Raw genomic sequence first — 23375 nt, forward strand, 5'->3', positions numbered from 1 at the left:
GAGAGTAGAGAATTAGAAGTTTTTCTCTTAAATTTCAAAACCAATTTAGATGACATATGCCAGATACCTTACCTCTGCTTACTCATCCTTATGACACATCTACAAAGAAAATATCACTTTAGGATTTTCACGTTTTATTATCGGAATAATTTTCTTCAATATTTCAAAATAATCAAATATTTCAGAATTTTCATAATTCAATATAAATTTTCCCACAGAAGTAAATGTTAAGTAGGAATGTGTGTTCAGAAACTTTATATCCATGTAATTTTGTGCTTTAAAATGTAATTTTAAGCACAAGAAATAAGTACAAATTAACTATTAGTGACTTATTGTCATGTTTAACTTTGTTTCCTCACTAGAAAGTGCTCAGTTCTTACAATTGTTTTTCTGTCCTGCCTCCAGCACTACAACTTAATGAGTACTGGATAGTATTGTTATAATTCACCAACGATGATCAGCAAGCTAACAGCAGAGTACTTGCCCAAATCACACCGAGAACCTCTAAGGCATCTCAACAATAGAATGGTTCACAAGATAATGACCCAAATTGATGGGTATTTCTGTTTCCCACTACTGTGCTGCTCTCATGTGGCAGTATTGTATGTGAAGTTTAGATCTATGAAGACACTAGCTCTGAAATGATGTGATTCTTGAATATAGTTTAGATGTAAGGGATTCACATTTCTTCAGATGTTATACTTAAGGACTATCCTTATTGTATTCAGTGATATTTCAAAATGTCAGGCTTCAATTTCATATAATGAAATGTCATATAATTTCATATAATGTCCCTATTTTGAGTATGAAAGAGCTGATGCTTAGAATAAAAGGGACCATACTTACTGGGTGGCAGGATCAGGACTAGTTAGTTTGGCTGGAAAGTTCATGATCTTTGCGTGGTGGTACACAGTTGGGATGGGCACTGTTAAAGAGGGCTAAATCCAGAAAGACTTTGTGAATACCTTTCATTAGACAGGAATATGATCTTTTTTTTTTGGGGGGGGGCTTGTTTTGAGGAAAACCTTGTGGGTTTTTCAGATTGTGACCTGTGAGCCACTTGCATTAAAACATCTGGAATATTTATTCATTTAGAGCTTCTGATGGGGGGACCTGGAAATATAAGCATTTGTAGCAACCTCTGTTGTTTACTGTAATTAAAATTTCTATATAATTCTAGGGGCTTGCATAACCCTTTCTCCTCACTGGAGTCCAAAGGCCCCTACACCAGCTGTCCCTGTGGAACAACAAAGGCTGTTGGGAGACAACAGGGCATGAGAGGTCTATGCACCGTGTGCTGCTCTGGAGAAGTATCAGACTGTGACCCTCTGGCCTACTTGGCATACTTGCTTCTTACTCATGTATTTTTATGCTTCTGACCTTTCTACAGACATTTTTCCAGCATTGTGGACTATTAACTGGATGCTTGCACCTAAGATAACATCAGTATTCTGGTAACCTTTCACTTGAGGAAGTTGCTCTCCATCAGCTTCCTGGTTGGCCTCATGCCACCTCTGGGAGCCCTGAGAGGGAAGGCAGCCCCAGAGCAGCATCTCATCCTTCTTGTGACTTTCCATGGGGGAAATGTCTCCTTGATTCTCTCCCCCCTCACATTCCTCCAAACACGTGCACATGTAGCTTGCCAAATCTCTTGCAACCCTGCTTCCTATCAGTCTGCGTTGTTAGGTGACCCAACATGATCTGAAACTATAAAAATGTTCTTGCCAATCCTACCAACTCCCTACTATAGCTTAATTAACCAATATTGAATAAGTTAATAATTAATCCCTTTCCTCTTTATCTCAATACCTAGCATCATTAGCCACCCTGTTGTTCAAGTCAATAACCTTTATTTTTCCTGACTGTATCGCACCACCCGTCACAGTGGTGTGATAGTGGTCAGCTGCTGGAATCCAACACAAATGTGTCTGGTTCTTACCATGAACCAGCTACCAACATCTTTGGGTATCAGAGATGCGGTATTCTTCCAAATATTCTCTTTGATTGACTTCTTATGTCAAAACAAGAATAAATGTTCTTTACTAAAAATCCATAAATGACATATGCTGATTATCGAAATCATATTCATTATGATGTCTGATATTACAGTCCAATCTCCATATGGCAGCCAGTGTTAAACCCCACCAATGTGTGGACAGTGCCATTAGAATAAAATGAATTTCATTATTTGGGCTGTTAGTGTTGCTCTTTGGGGGCCCTGTAAGATCCTCAAAGGCCCTGCAAGCTCTGTTCTATGCTATATCTCATCACAGCTGAGGCTCAGCCAGCCTCCCTGGCCTGGTATGTCAAGCATAGCCAGCTCGGTGTGCTTTGCATTTTATCCGCTGTCACCTCTTCTGAGACGGCTTCTCTCATCTCAGCAGACGTCCCTGCCCCCCATCCCTAGTCACTGTCACTTCACCCAGCTTTATTATCAATCCCAAACTATTAAGCTGTTTGTATGTATTTGACAGTGTTTCCCATTCATATATGGGTTTGGTAAAAACAGATTTCTTATTTTTTTAACCATTGTGTTTTTGGTTTGGATGTGACGTGTCCCCTGAATATTCACGTGTGAGACAGTGAAAGAAGGTTTGGAGGAGAAATGATTGGGCTATGACCCTAATCTAATCAGTGAATTAATCCCTAATGGGATCAACTGAGTGGTAACTGGAGGCAGGGTGTGTGTGGCTAGGGGAGGTGGGAACTGGGAGGCCTGGCTAAGGGGTATGTATTTTGTATCAGCGGAGTGCAGTCTCTCTTTCCCTCTCTCTGTTTCCTGATGGTCAAGCTGCTCCCCTCCACTCCACTCTCCCACCATGATGTCCTGCCTCACCTCGAGCTCCAAGGAATGGAGCCAGCCTTCTGTGGACTAAGACCTGAAACCCTGAGCCTGCAAATGAACTTTTCCTCCTCTACAATTGTTCTGGTGGGTCTTTTAGTCACAGCAGTGAAAAGGCTGACTAAAACACCTTGATATTAAATAGAACCTAGTATGTGTTAGGCAGAAAATAAGCTTTTCTAGGAGAATAAACCCAGATAGAAACAATCTAACTCAATCAAAGTTTTCTAAAAGAATATCTGTACCCTTTTGGGTTTTGCTCATAATTAGGTACTCGAGGCTCATCTCAAGGGAGCAGGTGAAATTAATCAGTCCTGATAGTTACACGTAACAGTACCAGAAGTGGTTCCTTAATTAGAGATTTCTGTGGTGGTCCAAAGGGTTTGTGGATCATGGCTGAATCCATATTCTATGGTGAAAACTTGAACCAGCTTGTCATGTTGTCACGTAGTTATATACAGAAGAGTTCTGGTCTCATCCTCATCTGCTCTTGAACTTCATAACGTTTTCTTCCCAAGACATTTATGGTCTTTTTATTAGCACTCATCCCAATTCTTCATTTTTACTCATAAGCAGATTCAGTTTATAGATGGAGTGCTCAGTGATTATCAGGCAATTTCTTCAAAGATGTCCGGCAAGATTCGGGCTGGGACTATGTGATCCTGGCGCTCAGTTTTTCTCATCTGCTTCTTGTGTGTGTTTATCTTCAAATTAACAATGCAGCACTACTGTGTCTGTAGTTTTGATCAAGTTTTGTTTCAAGCTTTTCATCTCATCATTGTCAAAACCTTTGATTTACTTCACAGTCATTGTTGTGTTTTTATCAAAGGTACATGTCTCATGTCTCCTATGTTAGCCTTTCTGATTTGTCTGGGTCTTTCTTTTCTTTTTTTCCTCCCTCCCTCCCTCCCTCCCTCCCTCCCTCCCTCCCTTCCTTCCTTCCTTCCTTCCTTTTCCCACTAATATTTTAAAAAGTCATCCACTGCCGGGCATGATGGCTCACACCTATAATCCCAGCAGCTCAGGAAGTTGAGACAGGAGGATCATGAGTTCAAAGCCAGCCTCAGCAAAATCGAGGTTCTAAGCAACTTAATGAGACCCTGTCTCTCAATAAAAATGCAAAATACGGCTGGGGATGTGCCTCAGTGGTCGAGTGCTCCTGAGTTCAATCCCTGGTACCCCCCCCCCAAAAAAAAAGTCATCTACTTAATTGGCATTGTGGAAGTGATTCCACAGAGTATAGGAGTTTAGACTTGAAGACATCTAAAGGCCTCTCCAATGTTCTTTATTTTGATGGTGAGGGGGAAAAAAACATAAAATTAAATTTACCATGTCAGCCATTCTTACATGTGTAGTTTAGTAGTGTTAACTATATTCACATTGTTGTAGAGCCAATGTGTAGAACTTCCTCATCCTGCAAAACTTAAACTCCATATCCATTAAAAGATAACTCCCCATTTTGCCTCAGCCATTGAAAACCTTCTACTTTCTGAATCTATGAACTTTGTTTTAGATATCCCATAAGCTGAATCATTGGGTATTTTCTCTTATTTTTAATTAATTTATTTTTATGTGGTGCTGAGGATTGAACCCAGGGCCTCACCTGTGCTAGGTGAGCACTCTATCACTAAGCCACAACCCCAACCCAGGCGTTTTCTTTTTGTGACTGACTTATTTCACTGAATATAATGTCCTCAAGGTTTATCCATGTTGTAGCATGTATCTGAATTTTCTTTCTCCTTCAGGCTAAGTAATATTCCACTGTATGACACATCACATTTTGTTTATTCATTCATCCACCAATTGACATGTAAATTGCTTCCCTCTGGGCTGTTGAGAATATTGCTACAAGTACACACACATACAGACAATTCTTCAAGAGCATGTTTTCAATTGTTTTGGATAAACCATATATGCAGAGGTAGAATGGGTGATTCATATGGTGGTTCTAGTTTTTTTATGTTAATGAAAACATGCAAACTGGCATACCATTTTCCATAGTTATTGCACCATTTTATAGTCCAACAGGACACAGGAGTTCTATTTTCTCCACATTCTAGCCAACATTTTTCATTTATTTATTTATTTGTTTTTATTAGTGTCCCTCCTATTTACATTGTCCTGATGATGAGTGAGGGTGAGCATCATTTCATATGCTTGTTGCTCATTTGTTTATCATGTTTGGAGAAATGTATATTCACGTCTACTGTTCATTCTGTAATTGAATTATCTGTTTGCTATATTGAATTGTAGGCATTCTTTATGTACTCTAGCTACTAACACCTGATCAGTTGGATGATTTGCACATTTTTTTCCCATTTTGTACATGGCCTTCTCACTTTGTTGACTGTGTCCTTTGATATACAGAATTCCTAGATATAAAGTTTTAGATGACATAAGAGACTCAGGTCTCCTAGTGAGTCAGCTCCAGCTCCATCTGCAGGAGACGATGGCAGAGGGCTCAGTTTGACCTGGGGATCCAGGCCAGTCATGGAAGGAGAGCAACCACAGAGCATACTCCCCATCACTCCCTTGAAGTCTCTGCTGAACTGTCACCATATTATTGAGTTCTCTCTATCTAAACATGAACATATTAATTATAGAACTAAACATGCTGTACCCCACTTAACACTCCCTACCTTCCTTATCACTAAGGGGCATACTATTTATTTCCTGACATACTGTCTGTCTCTCTGCTTTAAACTCCAAGAAATGTGATTCCCATCTGTTAACTGCTGCCTCCTCAGAACCTAATATCTTATTCACATTTTTCCTAAACTTCCCCAGATCCCCAAACTACAAGTCATTCCTTCTTCATGTAAAATAGTGCCTGGCATGTATAGGGCATTCTGGAATTAATGAATAATTAAAAACTTACCATTCCCTGTCTAAAATCATTTAGCACCTCTAAAGTTTTAAAGGTTGAAATGTTACTATGCCCAGGACGAATAAGGGAGTTTCTGTCAGTCCCTCTTCTAGTCGAATTTATCTAATTTTAACATCTAATTGAGAAATAATGGGAATTTTCTGCAGAGATGGAGAAGGATCTGTGTTTTGTAACCTAAAGTTTGGAAGGACTGTGAATTTTGAGAAAAGAATGAGGCAAGGAAGGGAGCAGGCCAGAAAGTGAGGTACACAAACCAACTCTCTGCCAGTGGTGAACTAGGCTTATCTTTCCTTTTGATTTCTTAAACAGCAGTGGAAACTTGCTTCTCCAGAGCAGGAGCCCTAAAGCATCAATCTCCTTTTTACGGGTGGCTGGGAAGTCAAGGGCAAAGGTAGAGGAATTCACATTTCTCTCTGTGCTTATCTTCAATAATAAAAAGGGTGAAGACATTCTTCTCTAAGGAAGTTTATAAAAGCCTTGACATTCAACTAGGGAACAAGAAAAGGCAAGATCCCCAGACTTTTGGAAACCTTTGTGTCACCTAACTCTACTGATAGTCAAAAATGTCATAGCTCAAAAATGCTCATTGAGTCCTTATTCACCAATGCCTAAAGCCCTGGGCAATATCACAGGCACAACCCACTTGAAGACCTTTTCTCTCAAAGACATTTTAGATAATTTGTGAAAGTACACTCAATGACATTTTAAGCTTTTTCTACCTTGAGCATTAAAACTAAATGACTTTGTAGAAAGAAAAGGCGGTTCTGGGGTAGGGGGATAAGAATTGAAATCTAACAGATTGACCTTAAAAAATAAAATGCATGAGGATGAAAGAAAAAACACAGAAATAGCTGAATTACTTGGGAGAGTTTAAGTGTGTTCCTAACTCTTAAAAAATGAATAGACCAGAGTAAATTTTTCTATATATTTATCTATGCTAAGATTTTCATCTTCAAAATGATTTTGTGATTAAATTCAGGCCATGAGTTCTTATTGCGTTCTCATACAGAACAATGGAAAGTGTTGGTTTGGGCTTTCATTCAGTAGAGTAAAAATTATCAGACTTAAGATTAGGGGAAAAAAAGAACAAGAAAAAACAGTAGAAGTAGTTCCTGAAATGAAGGTGAGAGGGTACCAGAGAAAGTCATTTGGACATTCACAAGTATCAGAGTAGCCATGCCAGCATCTTGGAGATATGAAGACAGAATCTAAAGTGTGCACAAGTTCAGAGATAAAAGGATATGTCTCATGTCGTTTAAGTTGTCTTTCTGGGATGTGTCGTGGAGAAGCAAGTGAACCCTGCAACAGAGTCACTGCCAACTATTGCCAGGCTGACACATTGGAAGGGTGACCCATATGAGCATCACCATAAATGCTTTGCAACTAAAGAGCTTAATAGCAAGTTTCCCTTGGGAGATAAATTCCTATGGTTCCGGGGCTGGGGTTGTGGCTCAGTGGCAGAGCACTTGTCTAGCATATGTGAGGCACAGGTTCAATCCTCAGCATCACATAAAAATAAGTAAAGGCATTGTGTCCATCTACAACTAAAAAATAATAATAATTCCTATGGTTCCTAAAAAAAAGTTTTTCAGGTGTCGCTTTTTTTTTTTTTCCTTTAAGCCTTCTGAGAGATCGCTGATCAGCTGCTAGAAATTAGACACTCTACCAAGTCCTGTCAATCAACAGACTTCAGTCCATCCCTGTCAGTCTTATCCCTCTGATCTCGTGATGGTGACTTGATCTTGTTTTAGAACCACCATGTTTCTGATGTAAGGGACCCAGATGATGGGAGGCTGGCTCTCTCCTTCCGGCCTTGTACAGTTTATCTTCTATAGATCTAACCAGATCTTCAGGCCCCGGAATCTATTAGAAACCCCCCAGAATTGCCTGTACTTCTATGTATTCCTATCTTTTTTCAAAAATCAACAAAAGATGTGGTTTAGAAAGGAATATCATTTTCCTTCCAGCTCTTTTCAAGAGATTTGACTGATCTCTTAAAACTAAACTCTGCTATAAGGTTCTGGAGTGTTGCTTGGATGGCCTGTGCTCTTCTTAAAAGGATTGCTTTTTCTGAGAGAATAGTGGGAAAAAATATGGTGGGAAAACCAGGAGCAAAGGGCTAAAGGGCCACAGGAAGAAACCCCACCCCACCCAATATCCTAAGATTGAAGCTTTGCCCCCTGTCAGAAAGGAAGGTGATTTGCCTCCATTATAGAGCTACATTATGGTCAGACTCCAGGAGTGGCCCCAGAAGGAAAGACACCCCACCATTCACGCTTTCAAATAAAGTAAGTTACAGAACATACACACATGTTACCCCCCCCCCAAAAAAAAATGTGGAAGAAAGCAAAACCAATCTCTTCAGTGAGGAGGAAGACAGCAGAGGGCCTATCACCAATTAGGCATTTATCCTTAATACATATTTGTAGGTGACTTGACCTTCTTTGGTATGCCATATGATAGTATTTCTGTCACTGTGAACACCAATGAAGTTTTCAGAAAAAAAAAAATAATGAATGTGCTGCTTTCGAAGGTGATGAATATCTAATGGGTCTTCAGATTGATAAGGAGGAAACTGTTTATGAAAAGCAGAAACGTAATGACGTGACGTATGTTGCTACCATTTCTTGTACTCATAACTTAAGCTCATAGAAGGTTACAGCTGGATTTATAAAGGACATTTTCAGTCCCTCGTCTTAAGGGTGTGGCAAACTGAGGGTCAGGATGACTTTCTCCTCCTTCTTCCCTCCCTCCCTTCTTTCCTTCCATCTTTCCTTGTTGTCTCTTGCTTTTGTTGACCATTGGATTAGGTTAAGGGAGAAACTATACAAGTAATGTTATATATCATGATTCAAGGTCTCTCCCAATGAAATTGTCATCAGTCATCGCTCAGGGCGGAAAAAAGTTTGATTTCTTCATGCAGTTTTGAAACCTAGTTAAGCCTGCGTGGTGGAAATAACTGGGGAAAGCTGTTAGTCTTGGCACTGGAATTGTTACTGTTCTCATAATCTGGTATTGGTCCAAAAAGAGATGAAGAGTTTCCCCCAAAGGAACCAGGTTTTCTGTAGAAACAAGATGACTAACCACATTTGTGATCCTAGTAAATTTTTTGGCTTTGACATTAATCTTGACTGGGTCCACATTTATTTCAGGTTCTTTTTAGCTTTCTTTTCAATTTTTTTTGCCATACTTAGAGTCCCTAATGGTTGTACTTTATTTATTGGTTCCCATTACAAAATCCAGAAGCCAGCACATGGTCCTTTTCATATGAAATTGAAAGTCAGGATGCCTTAAGCATGGGCTGACAGCCTGCTGAGAACCTTTCAGGAATAGCTCTCAGGTCAAGCAAGCACTTAGCTGTAGGCAGAGAATTCTGCTACATAAAAACTGTGAGTCCTTGGGCAAGTTCCCCACCCTCTCAGCTTTTTTCTTCATCTATAAAACAGGGATAATACACCATGAAGTTGTGGCAATAAGCAAATTGAATCATCTTTTAACTCAGTGGTGTTTAAATGTGGAAAACTCTGCAATCGTCTGGCACAAAGTCAGCCAGAATTGAAGCTGGCAGCCTCAGGTGAGGGTGAAGTAGGCAGCGGCTGCCTTCTGCTTCTGGACCTTGATGGGGCCAAAGCAGCCAGCAACGTCAAGGAGATGAAATCCCACTTGTTTTATGAAAGAGGGTACAGTCTTAATCAGGATCTCAAACCAACACTTGATCAATTCTATAACCAAACGTGCCATTTCTTCTGCTAATGGTCTTCTATTCTATCAGGAGCAGTTGGCCTCCTAAATCTGTCTGTGCCTCATCACTCCCCACTTTGCCAGGGGAGGGGGGTTGATCACATTGGTCTTTCAAAACTTGGCCCCGGTGTTTCTTCGACTTGCCAGCAGGCACCTGGAGCAAGTGGCTTATTTCCAAGTTGTACACTCCAGATGCAAGGACTGTGCTCAGCAGCAGCGTCTGACTGATCAGATTGCTGAAAAGCCAAGGAGTGATTATCTAAGTCATATTTAAACCATGAACGCTTTCTTTTCTTATTGAAAAAAAAAAAACATGGCTAGATTTTTAAGTCATTATGATTTCGATATGAGATGTCCTCCAAAAAGCTTATTGTTAATGAGGAATGCTCAGAGGTGAGATGATTCGATTACAAGAACCCCAACATCATCAGTGGATCAACTCACTTGATGGGTTAATGATCTGAATGGATTATTGGTGGCAGCCACGGCAGGTGGGGCATAGTTAGAAGAAGTAGGTCATTGGGGGCCTGCCCTGGGGGATTAGATCTTGTCATCTTCCTGACGTTTTGTGCACATTTTCTCTGTTTCATGAGCAGAGCAGCTTTCCTCTGCCAGGAGCACTGTGATGGTCTTCCTTACCTCAAGCCCAGAGCGGTGGACTCAGCTGACCATGAACTGAACCTCTGCAACCATGGGCCCCATATAAACTTTTCCTCTTCTTCAGTTGTTCTGGTCAGGTATTTTGATCACAGCAATGCAGAGCTGACTTAACGGAATGAAACTGATAAGTGGATCAATGTCAACCCTTCTCTCAGGCCTTTAAATCAGAACATTTGTTTAAGATGGACACTTTCTGACTTTATCAGTGGGAATGGTGGTGAGAGAGTAGTCAGAGCATGCCCACCTGCCTTCCACTCACCTGTCAGGAGAACTGACAGGAAGATAGCATTTCTGTGCTTCAAGACTTTGGTATCGGGAAACTCTGCGCTGAAACATGTACCATCTAATTAGTCTGGCGTTCATCATATACTATGACAGTCATTTTAGGTGTCATTATAAAAAATTCAGTGGAAGCTACTTCCTAACTCAGAGCTTATATATTACTTCTCAAAAAAAAAAAAAGCCTTATTTATACTTATTCACTTTCAAACTAGCTTGAACTTTATACCTCATACTTTACTTTCTTATCATCCATCTCAGTTTTTAGTTATTTATTTCCATTCTTTTTCTTTTTTTTAAACATAATATCTTTATTTTTATGTGGTGCCTCATGCATGCTAGGCGAGCATGCTACCACTTGAGCCACATCCCCAGCCCCTCCATTCTTTTTCATGGTTGCTGACTGTCTTAATTCCCCTCTAGACTAATGCCCCAGCTAAGATCTCAGAGAAGAAAAGAGTTTAAGTAACATACAGGATTTTAAAGTACCATTTTTTTAATGATTTAAAAAATCCAAAGATAGTTTGAATCAACTTAATATGACAGTCATTATAAATATTAGAAATAATTTAAGATTGGTATTCTAATAGCTTCTGGAAAAAAAGTAATGCATTGATATGGTAATCAACACCAAAAGTTTACAGGGGTTTCCTCCATAAGTATTTTTATAATGATTATAGTACATGTGTATGGGATGTACACAGGTTGAGTTAGATCATCTGGACCATCTACTCTGTATGTTTTTCACTTAATCAAATGTCTTGGCACATTTTATGTCTGCATTCAGTGCCCAACTGCCTGGAATATCTTATAGCTCTGCTGTAGTTATTATTATTATTCATTCGACTATTCTCATGTCAGTGGACATTTAGATCATGTTCTATTATGTTTAGATTAGGTTTTGATATTATAAAACACACAGCTTGGTATACTTTTGCAAGTATATGAGATTCCTAGGCCCAAATACATACATAGTTTCAATTATGATCTATGTGTAATATGCCATCTTAGCTTCATATTTCTTTCTTTTTTTTTTGGCTGCTCAAAACATTACAATGCTCTTGACATATCATATTTCATACATTTGATTCAAGTAGGTTATGAATTTCCATTTTTACCACATGTACAGATTGCAGGATCACACTGGTTACACATACATGTTTATATATACTGCCATACTAGTGTCTGTTGTATTCTGCTGCCTTTCCTATCCCCTCTCCCCTCCCCCCTCCTCCCATCTTCTAGCTTCATATTTCTTGATCTACGGGATATTTGGGAGATTATTTTAAGCTTTCTGATTAAATAACCAAAGCAAGATAAATAAGTCAAACCTAGAAATAGTACTCAGTAGTAAAAGATAAATAAAATTATATAATCAGTGGAGGAGTAAAGCAAGTAAATTATTAGAAAAACTATTACATATATGCCATTTAACTGTTGAACCTTTAGGTTAAAAAATTCATGCTTAGATGGCTTATTATGTTATTATTGAAAAATGTTTTTAATAAAGTCTAAAGCAGACATTCTCTACTGAGGATGTTACCATCAGGGCAGAAAGTGTGTAGAATTTGGGTTGCATGTTCAGTATAAACATATATTGATGTACAGATACCATGATTCCGTATTGTAGGCACTGTGGCGCTATAACATCTCCAAAGTCTAAAGTCATTGCATTGAATGTTGGCTTTATTAATTTGTTTTAATCTGTTCTGGGATCATTGGGTAGTCTTCCTACTCTGAAAACTGTTGAGTCAAAGACCAGTGGCACTTCAAATTTTGTCATCAGAAACATCAGTGGCCTCTCCTAGTTTATAAAGAATTGCTACTGTTGGGTCAGCAGCTGCCATGTTTTGACAACCGACAATAGCTCACACTTTGTTTTTTTCTGATTGTAGGATATAAATTGTGATAACAATGTTCTCATTGCCCAAGCCTGGAAGTAATTGCACCTTTGGTTAAGTTAATAGGGTGGATATGGGGGTGGCTGGCACTTCAGAATAAAAGGTCCTTAGGAACCATGTTTGGATTCCAAAATATCCCACATTTAGGTCAAGGACCAGTAAAGAAATGGTTTCATCAACCATTGGTATTCGTGTGGAAATAATTGCAAGTATTGATGATTTATACCCAAGATACTTTCTTCTTAGAGCACAATGCTGGAATTCTTTGAGTTATTACTGATGTAGTCTATTTTGGCTTCCATACAGCAATAAAATTGGAGGGCTACAATAAAATATTATCTAGTCTTACGGAGATAAATAAGAAAACCTTATAATCAAGCTTGAGTTTAAGGAAGATTGGTGATATTTCTTACACCTCTTTAAAAAGGACCCTAGTATTACAGCTGCAAAAGAAAATAATGCAAGCTGAAGATTAACTTTATATTTAATATGAGAACTTACCTCCTAAACTTTCATTGTAAAGTGTCCCAACATGTTTATGTATGTGTCCAAAGAATTTCAGTTACACGGACATACACCCACTTTCAGTATTCTGTGTGTACCATTAATTGTTCATATTGTTTTATTTTTATTTACACACATGCACATGCATATACACATTTTTCTTGTCTTCTGCAATAGGCTTTAGATTGTCTGCCTTACCAGTGAGTACTATAATATCTGATACTTAATCAGTATTGATAAGTAGGTGTTGTTTCAACAAATGACTCAGTGTTTTCTCCACCAGTCCTAATGCCCATTGATTATCTAAGGCTGCTGGATTAGTGTTAAATCTCAGCTTCATACTAAAAAGTTCCCTAGTAAAGCCTTATACCTAATACCATTGTGCTTGTTTATTCAATGTGTCAGTTGTAACAAGGCACCTATTTAAATAGTTTTTTTTTAATTACTAATCTAATACTTGTTATTTTAAAGCACTCAAACCGTGCAGAAAGTAAATACCTGTAGTGCAAAACAGAAATTTCCCTCCCCAAGATGCTTCTCTCCCCTCCCCCGTGAGGTATCCCAGTGGGTATGCCTGGTACCCACACATAATGAGTGGCTAATGATGAGGAAACTGGGCTTCTTCTGGATGAGGAGACCAGAACAGTGGCACCTCTGTGAATCGGGGCTGTGACCTCCCCTTGTCTCCTTATGGCATTGGGCCTGATGTTGCTGAGGGGAGCAGAGACATCCACTGCTCCCTCTCACTGAACCCTCTGCTTCTCCTTTACTGTTATCAAAACTAGACTTTGAAAAGAGAAATGATGCCTTCAAAAATACGAATAAATAAGTGTGTGAGTTTGACCTGAAAGCTAAGAAAAGGCATGTGCTACAGTAGTCATCTGCCCTCGATAAACACAGTGGCCTAATGCTCAGCTTGTCTAAAGCTCTAGGTTTAGAATAATCTTTGTTATCCCAAGAGCCTCTCCCTTAAGAAATACTGCAGAAAATGTTCATTTCATATCCTACTGTGAACTTGCTAGCTGTCGCTTATATTATGCGCAATTGGTGAATGTGACTAGCTTTTGTGGAGAGGTGAGTTGGTATCAAGATAGGAGACTTGGGGCAGAGCCAGCCAGGTGTGGAGCCACCTGCGCAGCCCTGGGCTGAAGGGCTCCCTAATCTGTGCTCTTGCAGGTTCTGGATGTACACTGCGTGGGAAGCATGCTACATGGGCCTCAGGAAACCTCCCAGAGGGGCTGGAGGAGAACACTGGCTGCCAGCTGCTCCTCTGGTGTCTCAGGGGCCAGACCCTGAACTTAGACCATGAGTGTGAGTTTCTTTGTAAAAAGACCGGTGATACAGTCTTCCAGTGAGTGGAAGGCCACTGGCAGGCCAGGCAGGAGCTAAGAGACAGTGTAGATGTGACTGCATCTCATGGTAGCATTGATCCTGTCAACTCACCAGGAGTAAACCCAGCACTGTCAGGGGTGGGGGCATCGTGTGTGTGTGTGTGTGTGTGTGTGTGTGTGTGTGTGTGTGTGTGTGTTTCTCTCATAGCAATTAGAACAACATGGACAGTCATGGGACAAATCAAATCCTCTAAATCAGTTTTCTTGACTTTGAGTTAGTAATAATAAGCCTTACCCTCTTTTTTTCCTTCCATATTTTTTAACTGATGATTAGAATCGGGCACCATGGTGGGATCTGTTGTCACATGTTCATACATGCATGCAACATATCAATATGATTTGGCCAATATCTTTCCCCAGTTTTTCCCCCTTTTTCCTGCCTCCCACCCCCTGGTCCCTTTCCCCTATTCTACTGATCTCCTTTTGGTTTTCATGAGATCCTCCTCCCCATTTCTCTCTTCCTTTTTTCTCTCTAGCTTCCTTATATAAGAGAAAACAGACAATCTTGACTTTCCAAGTCTTATCCTTACCCTCTTAACCTGACAAAATGAGATGAGTGAGGTAAAGGTGGCATTTAACATTGAAGGATGGATAAAATAAAACAGCAATAATAACAACAGATAATAATGGAGAGTAAGAATAGTAATAACAGTAAGAACTCTTTCATTGAACACCTGTATATCAAAGGCTTGACACTAAATACTATTCTTATATTGCATTATAAAGTTCATAGAACCTATTGTTATCCTCACTTCAGATGGGAAAAAAAAATTAACTTGCCCAGTCATGAATCTCATAAGTGAACAAGCTGTGATTGGAAGCTTAGTGTGCACAATGGCTTGGCTTTGCGATTCTGATTGGTAGTGATTTAGAGTGGTTGAGAATTTTAGTGCACCCCCAGACATAGTCAGAGAGCAGAGGTTGATTAGCAATGTCTGCCTTGAGTATAAGTAAGAACTGGGTGGTGGGGCGGTCACAGAACATAAGCTGCATATTTTCCTATTATCACCCTATCTTTCAAGGTAATACAACTTAGGGAGAAAAAATGTCTTCTCACCTTCAAGTATATGTTGGTGATGTATCACAGTGTGATGCTGTTAGAAAAGCCACCTGCTTCCAAAGTCTGCAGTGACTGAGATGTGCCAGGGGCAGAGCTAGTGGCTTCCCACAAATAACAATCATCCCATTGGCCAAGCAGCTCCCCCCCCCCTCCCCAGCAGTAGCATTGTCACATCACAACAATGCGCCTTTGCCGGCAGACACATGGGCCCAATGGCTGGCACTGACGGTTTCCCTGAAAAGTGCTACTGTCCTCTGTTCTGAGTCAACCTTATTGTTCAGAGCTTTGGGAATGAGGCTTATATCCAGATATGGGACAATAATATGTGCCATACCCTTGTTGTCAGCATTATTGTGGGTCACCGTGATATTAAAGCCTCCAGTGCTACAATGCTCTGAAGTGACCTCCCTGTACCCTAAACCCTCAAACTGTGAATTCCTATTTGTCCCTCATTCAAATACCACTTCCTCCAAAGTCTTCCATGAGTGCCACAATCAGCCAGAGTTAGCTTATCTAAAATCATGCCAATAAATATTTAATAATCAAAAGGATAATTTGTGTTAATACTTTAGGAATTAAGAATAAACTACAATGACTTGTAGACCAGGAAGATGAAAGGAAAGTAACTATTCCAAACGAACTTCTTTGGCTCTTCTCTGATTACCTGCAAAGCACACAGAGTAGCAGGAAAGACAGTGGGGGAATGGTTCTGGCTGTGTGGTTTCTAGATATGGTGGGCTGCAACTAGTGGGGAAGGGGATGTTTATAAATTATGCAGATGATAATCCCGGTGGCTTGGAAGGCTGAGACAGGATGATCACCAGTTCAGAGCCACTTAAGTCCTGGTCTGGAAGCAAGAGTTTCTAAGTGCACAGGGAAGTCACTGAAGGATTAAACAAGATTAACAACTGTAAAACAACTAATTTTTTATATTGAAAAGAGTAACATCATCTAATGAAGACTTTATGCCTTTAGAGAAGAGACTTCCCTATTTAGTGAGGCAGCCACTTAATTCCACAGGCATTCATTCATTTCCCAACTGATTTCTAGTAGGGAATGCTGCTTTCTGGGGCAGAAGTAGGATAACCAGACCCAGCTCCCTCTGGGGCTGGCTGGCTGTCTTTTGAGTACTGGGTGTTGTTTCAGACACTGGGACATAATGCTTAAGGGGTTCACTCCACCATAGAATCTGTTTCCAGGTGCCAAATCTTTCATGCTTCAGGTTGCATTATTGAGCCAACACACTCCAGAGCTCTCCTGTTTCCTTAGAAGGTTCTTAGTCTAGAAGAAAACGCATATACAAGGAGGGGGTTCATTTCCTCCATATTTCCAACTGTCTTTCCCTCTTTCAACAATCTTGGTGGAGCACCTTTGCCTACGTGGAGGCAAGCGTACTGAAGAACAGTGTGTGAAGTGGTATTGGTACATTGGTACGTGGTTCTGGGGAGCTCAGAGGTGAATCCTCACCTGTGCCTGGGGTGCACTTCCAGGAAGTGGAGCTGAGCCTTGGAGGAGGCTCCTTCCAGTTTCTCTGAGAAAAGCTCAGAGAGTGGTTTAAAGAAGCCAGTCCAGGGCTAGGGATATAGCTCAGTAGGTAGAATGCTTGCCTTGCATGCACAAAGCCCTGGGTTCAATCCTCAGCACCACAAAAAAAAAAAAAAAAAAACAAGAAGCCAGTCCATACATAGAAAAAGAGTTGACTTAAAGAGATTAACAGATTTTTAGGAAGGAGAGCCATTGGGGCTTGAAAAATGATTGGAAACAGGACAGAAATTAATAATTCTGATTTTGCAGCTATTCCCCCTTCTTCCCCAAGGAATAGTTCTCAATCTGAAACACCAAGGTCACAGCTGTTCTTCATGATACCCTGCTTTGAACCATCCCCTTTTCTGTCACCTCACTGAACACTGATGAAGCACCATCATGTGCATGGTCTTCGGAATAAAGCACTGAGAATTGTGTTAGATCGGGTTTACAGAACATGTAAAGATGCTTCTCGGTAAATGCAAATCATGATTCTCCTAAGCCTGTTTCCTGTCAGCAGCCACCCAGTCTTCTAAGGATGGTTAACATCAGAGATGAAGTTAACTTTTTCCTGACTCTTGTTTCTTTTCTCTTTTTGTTATGAAGTATATTCGGTGCTCTTCGAACTGGTGCTTACATGGTGTACATTTTGATGACCAAAGGCCTGAAGCAGTCAGTTTGTGACCAGAGCTTTTACAATGGACCCGTCAGCAAATTCTGGGCTTATGCATTTGTGCTAAGCAAAGCACCCGAACTAGGTGAGTGTCTTCCCTCCTTCCATTTTTTCTCCCCCATCTTTGTAGCTACATGTCCAAGTATTTATTTATTTATTTATTTATTTTTTAAATGAACAAAGAAATGAACGGCTTGAAAGTCTTGTTTTGTTGGTTGCAGGAAAGTTATAATGAACGAATTTGAGATTTTGAAGGATCTGCACTTTCTCTGTCTCCTCCAGCCTTTTAAATAATTGTACCTCAAGTATATAAACAGCAAGATGGTTTATGTAGAACATGCCAATTTCCAGGCACTACTAAAAATACATTTCCGGGGGCTTATAAAATATACACAGCCCCCTCTCTAAGGTCCATCAACAGTTGAGCTAATATTAGATTGAGGGAAAAATGGCAGCTCAGCTGTTTTCCAAGCCCCATATCGAAGCATACTTTGATCTCTTGAGTTAGGATTCAGATTTGGAAAATAAGCTTTTCGTTGGGTATTGTTGGTCTCTGGTGCTGTTTGATTTTAATCATCTGTCAGACACCTGGGAAAGGAAAAAGGTAGTTCTCCTTCTAGAAATCAATAGAAAATACTGGCTGTATGTGTACATTTCTAGAGTTTTTACCTTCAAATCTTTAATGATCTTGAAGGGAAGGTTGGCACTATTTGGCATAACACTGAAAGATAAAGAGGTAAGGATTTGACATGAGCTCACTTCTCCAGGAAATGTCATTGTTGCCTGAGAAAGGAAGCTGCTGGTGACAATAAGCTCTGAGTTTTTTGGTTTCTGTTTTCTTAACCTGCAGTTAAGAATTGCATCATTTCAGAGATTTTAATTCTGGCATTAAAAGGTGCTTGTATTTAGTTGAAAAGATATTTATTGTTCTCTCTCCTATTTCCCTTAAAAAGGGGGTTAGAGGTAATTTTATTACAAGATTCCTATAGTGTCAGTTACCAGCAGCCTTCTGTAAGGTGCCTCTGTTTCACATCCCTGTGTCCACCCAGGGTATGAATTCTCTCTGGTTTTTGTCACTGTGTGCTAAAAACCTGCTGCCTAAGTACCTTGCAATTGGTTTGACAATTCCAGGTCAGGACAAGCAGCAGCAGAAAAGTTTTCTAAAACCTTTGTTAAGAGGGGCAGCAGTGCAATGATAGGTCCTCCACATGGTCCTAGATAACTAGAAAACTGTGGTGTGCACCTATGAAAAGAGAGTCCTAGAGAAAAATGCATTAAGTGGGTCCATCTATTTAATAAGTTTATACTAAGCACCAACCATGCACTAGGTATTTAATAGGAGCTAGAATAGAATGGCTACTTTGTCTAAAAAGAATTTTACAATATAAAATTTATGGATCAGGCCCCAGGAAGCTATTTTTTCATACTTGTATTGATTCCATTAGGTACAAAGTCTGGAAATCTACTTTTAGGAATTTTTAGATTGTGAGAATATTTTGTGAGAATTGTTTTATTCATTTGTGGATAAAATAAAAGATCGTCTTGTTAGATATATCTCTTTCATAGTGATTCTTTTTTATTTAGATTTCTGAATCAGAACACTTATTTTCAAACTGGGGTTGGTCTGAGACTGGAAGCAGGACTTTTTTTTTTCCTTTAAAATAAAGTTCTACATAATTGGGAATTATTCAAGGTGAGAAATATCATCTTCCATGGACTTTTCTTTTATACTCTATAGTAAGTGTCCTTATATAAGGATAAATAAATAAAAACTACCCCCATTGTTAAATCAGAAGTGGTATCTTATTACTAACCCTTAACCCATCTTGTGCCATCATTCCAGAGATGGAACACATATAAATTTTTTTTTTTTTAGACATCCTGAGGATGCATTTTTTTTTAAAGAGAGAGAAAGGAGAGAGAGAATTTTGATATTTATTTTTAGTTTACGGCAGGCACAACATCTTTGTTGGTATGTGGTGCTGAGGATCGAACCCGGGCCGCACGCATGCCAGGCGAGCTCGCTACTGCTTGAGCCACATCCCCAGCCCCCACATATAAAAATTTTAATTGAATAACAAATTTTAACCTTTTTAAATGTAACTCTGTTATTGAAATATTTACAGAATTACAAACTTGGAACTTAGTGGGTTAAGCTGCAGTTTGCAAAGAAGCAATCTCAGTCTTTTGTTCTAGAGAAGCCTTTGTGTGTGTGTGTGTGTGTGTGTGTGTGTGTGTGTGTGTGTGTGTGTGTGTGGTGGTGCTGCTGCTGTGGATTGAACCCAGGGCCTTGTGCATGGGAGTCAAGCACTCTACCAACTGAGCTATATCCCCTGCCCAAGAAAAGTCTGCAAGGATCCCTTGTCTGTTCTGAGTTGTGTCCAGTTGTATTTGAGGGGCTTGAGAATAAAAGTAGTCCCTTCTGCCTTTTGAAGGAATATTTTATTGAAGAGCCACCTCAAGCTGTTTATATTCATCAGTTTCCTTTGAACACATGATTAGACCTCTGCTGTGTGCCCTCCTGACTCTATTCCAGATGGAAAGTGAAGTTCTAGAATGGAGTTGGAGTTCCTGGGGGAGAGCTGTTACGGCAGCACTCAGGTGTCCATGCTCTGTGTTGCGTTGACCCGATGATGCTAACTCATCCAAATTAGTGTAGTGAATTTAGTGTAGACTGAATGTGCCACTCCCCTCTGCCACCTAGCAGTCTTCCTCTTGCATCTGGATGGAGGCAGACTCAGGTCCTTGGCTTGACTGGCTTGGCGTGGTGTGTTGCTGGCATGCAGCCCTTTTCCCTGGAGAGGCACATCGCCACAGTCATTTGTGGCAATAGTTTGTAGATTATCCAATAAGCCATCCCTTCCCAGCTAAAATACAGGATTCAAGTGTTGACATTGGAAAAAAGGTAATCTTCACATGGTCTCTTTGATGAAGCTAGTTAAGCTGCCTAAAATCTCAGGACAGTTCTAGTGATGTTTTCATGCTCTGAATACCTTTTTCAGTTATATTATCTTTCAAATATTCTAGAGCTTGTTTGACAGTTGTCTTGCAAAAGTGAAAGGCTAAGTAAAAAACGAACCTAAAAATCAGCACCAGTGCTGCAGGGCAGCCAACCACTGGCCCTAATTGAGAGCATATTCTTTGTTACCATTTGATTAAGAAAGATCGATCCATTTGAGTGATTTATTTATAATTTGGATTATTTATTTATAACTTGCTTATTTTTCAGTCCCAGGTTTGCCTTTTCAGTATTCCAAGATTGTGTCCTCCTGTATGAATATTGGAAGGAAAGGAAAGAACAGTTCTCCCATATATAACAATGAAACTGTGTTTCTCCCCCAAATCCACATGCCTGCAGTTTTCACTAAACTTTTTTTTATAATTGCAGTAAAATATACATAATATTCACATTGTGTACAACCATCACACCATCCATCCCCAAAACCTTTGCATCTCCCCAGCCGAAACTCCGCACGCATTTAACACTGACTGCCCCTTTCACAGCAAGGATTCTGTTCAGCAGAAAACAGTAAGCTGGTTTCAATGAATTTAGAGGGTTACATTCTACTAGAACAAGTGAGAGAAAGAGAGCCATCACCCTGCTTTTGTATGCCAAATCTTTAGTGCCTCCTGTTTGAATTATATTAAAACCTGCTGAGATTTGCTTTTGTTAAAACTTGGAAACATCTGCTGTGAGTCTGGGTCCTTGCTCAGTTGAGCTTGTCATTGTTTTTGAACCTCTGACTCAGCAGCACTCCAGCTAATTCTGCGAAGAGAAACTCAGCCTTCTGTGACAAGCCACATGCAGGGTATGTTCTCTGTTTCCCTTGGTGGCTGTGTGTATTCTGGGGATTTTCTAAATGATAAAGGACTTCTCAATAGATTCATGGATATCTGCACTTAGCAGGTGCACAGGCAGAAGGTATAGTTCAGGGGGTGGACATTTAGGTTAAAAAAAAACATCAAGCTATGCCTGCAGGTTATCTCTTAACTCAAAATAGCTGGACCAAAAGGTAGATCATGATTAAGAGGACATGAACCAGGAAGTAGCTAAAATAGGTGACATGACTGAAACCCCAAGAGTCTAAAGTCTCGTTGCTTGTACTTGGCCAAAATGTATTCCACAATGCCAGCTGGACATGTGGCCAAGAAAGAATGGTTGGCCAACATCAAATATACAGTCCCTAGGAGAGTTTATATTTCTGGGTCCCTCTGTAACTCTGGCAAGCCTGTAAATGCCACAGTTTGGCATGCCTCTGGCTCATGACAAATTAAATGTGATGTTATATGATTTCTCTAGAGGAAATATATTCTGTACCTGCCCCAGTACCTGGCTGGTACATGTAAGTGGCAATGTTGGTGACCTTGAAGGGTCTGGGTTGGCCCTTCTGGAACCCCCTACCAGTTTCCCTTCATACTAGGGAAACCACAGTTCTCTGCATCTATGGTCTTAAGAAGTAACCCTGGTTTGGCTTTGGAGTGGTGCTGCTGAGCAGTTTCAGAGCCATCATGGGGAGATAGTCATCTTCATACTCCGTCTATCATCCTCCTGTACATGTTGTTCTGGAAGAAATTCTTCCAGTGAATTCAAAGTCATTATGTCTTCAAGATTTTATGATAACATCTTTGACTCCAAACCCCCTCTCCAAAGTACCTAGCAACACCTACCATGTCTCAGACCAAGCCTGAGACAACCCCAACTCCACCCCTGTGGTCAGGAAAAACAAAGCCTCAACCCTAGAATTGCAGTTTCCAGTTTGCATTCCATGTTGGTTCATTCGAATATGGTCTTTAGACATCAAGAATTAGGATGAAATTCATGTTATTTTGTGGCATATACTTTTATTATAGTGTGTTTAGAGATTATGTTGGATATATATGCTAAGAGACTTGGGGGAAAAACACCTTCTCAATATGAATGACTAAAATTTGTTTTTAACATACAGTTCCTTGGACTTCTGTCTTCCTTCCACCGTGAAGAAAAGTCGGTTGGGATTATTGTATCTGCGTTACAGTCTACAGTGGAAAGACAGGCACAGAACAATAATTACACAGAAGTATAAGTCTTTGACAGGCGTGCCACAATGGCACAGTTTAACACCAGGAAGTAGGCCCCAGGTCTCTGGACCCCAGTTTCAGCCCTTAAATATACACATGAGAGTGACCATCACCATCTGTCATTGTCATTGTCTGACATTTATAGACATAATAAAAATGAGAGAGGATTCCATTGGAAATTTTAAACAGGTTCAGAAATGTAGCAACTGGAGACTTTGCTTTTCTTTTCTAAACAAAGTAATAACAAATAATAATTCGGCAGAGAAAAAAATGCACTAATCGCCCTGATGCGTGGAATGGGGCACCACCTGTATTCCAGCCACAGCCATCAGAACCTCAAAAGTCTTCCCAAGCCCAGTTTTCTTACCTTGCCTAATGCCAAGCATTTAGGCCATCATAAAGTATGGGAGGCATAAGTATGAGTCCCCTTTGTGCTTACTAAATTTTCAGACCAAGGACCTTCTAATTCTTGTTATACAAAGAGAAGTCACTCTGGGTTTACCAGAGACCCTGAAGGATGCTGGTGTTCCCCATATCTGATAACCACAGAGATGAGAAAGAAAAGAAACGTTTACCTGCATACACCTGCTTCTGACTCACATATCAGAGTCTCATCCCTTTTTATCTTACTTATTAATGGAATTGGGTGAATTGTTACTAGGCTTGCTTTTTATCCATTTTCTCATAAATGTTCTACATTCTCTATTTTTCAGAATCATTGTAGATACAGAGCATCTACCAACCTGAGCATAATTCTAGCATAATTTCTTACTTCAGAAACAGTGGTCTGTTTCTTCACAGTGATGTAATAAGAAAACTTTTTGGTGGATCCTGCAGAGCTTTCTCTATAGTTAA

General features: G+C 39.9%; 1 protein-coding gene across 4 annotated transcripts in view; it reads left to right on the forward strand.

Annotated features, from left to right (window-relative positions):
• Nucleotides 1–23375, forward strand: part of Elovl6 (ELOVL fatty acid elongase 6) — a 122224-nt gene that overhangs the window by 93772 nt on the left and 5077 nt on the right. For all 4 annotated transcript variants that reach the window (XM_013360686.4, XM_040292995.2, XM_021729660.3 and 1 more), the window contains one exon: nt 17396–17547. In XM_013360686.4, the coding sequence (XP_013216140.1) occupies nt 17396–17547 (152 nt within the window). The remainder of the gene's footprint in view (nt 1–17395; nt 17548–23375) is intronic.

Source organism: Ictidomys tridecemlineatus, chromosome 9, assembly GCF_052094955.1.
Source record: "Ictidomys tridecemlineatus isolate mIctTri1 chromosome 9, mIctTri1.hap1, whole genome shotgun sequence".
Taxonomy (NCBI): Eukaryota; Metazoa; Chordata; class Mammalia; order Rodentia; family Sciuridae; genus Ictidomys; species Ictidomys tridecemlineatus.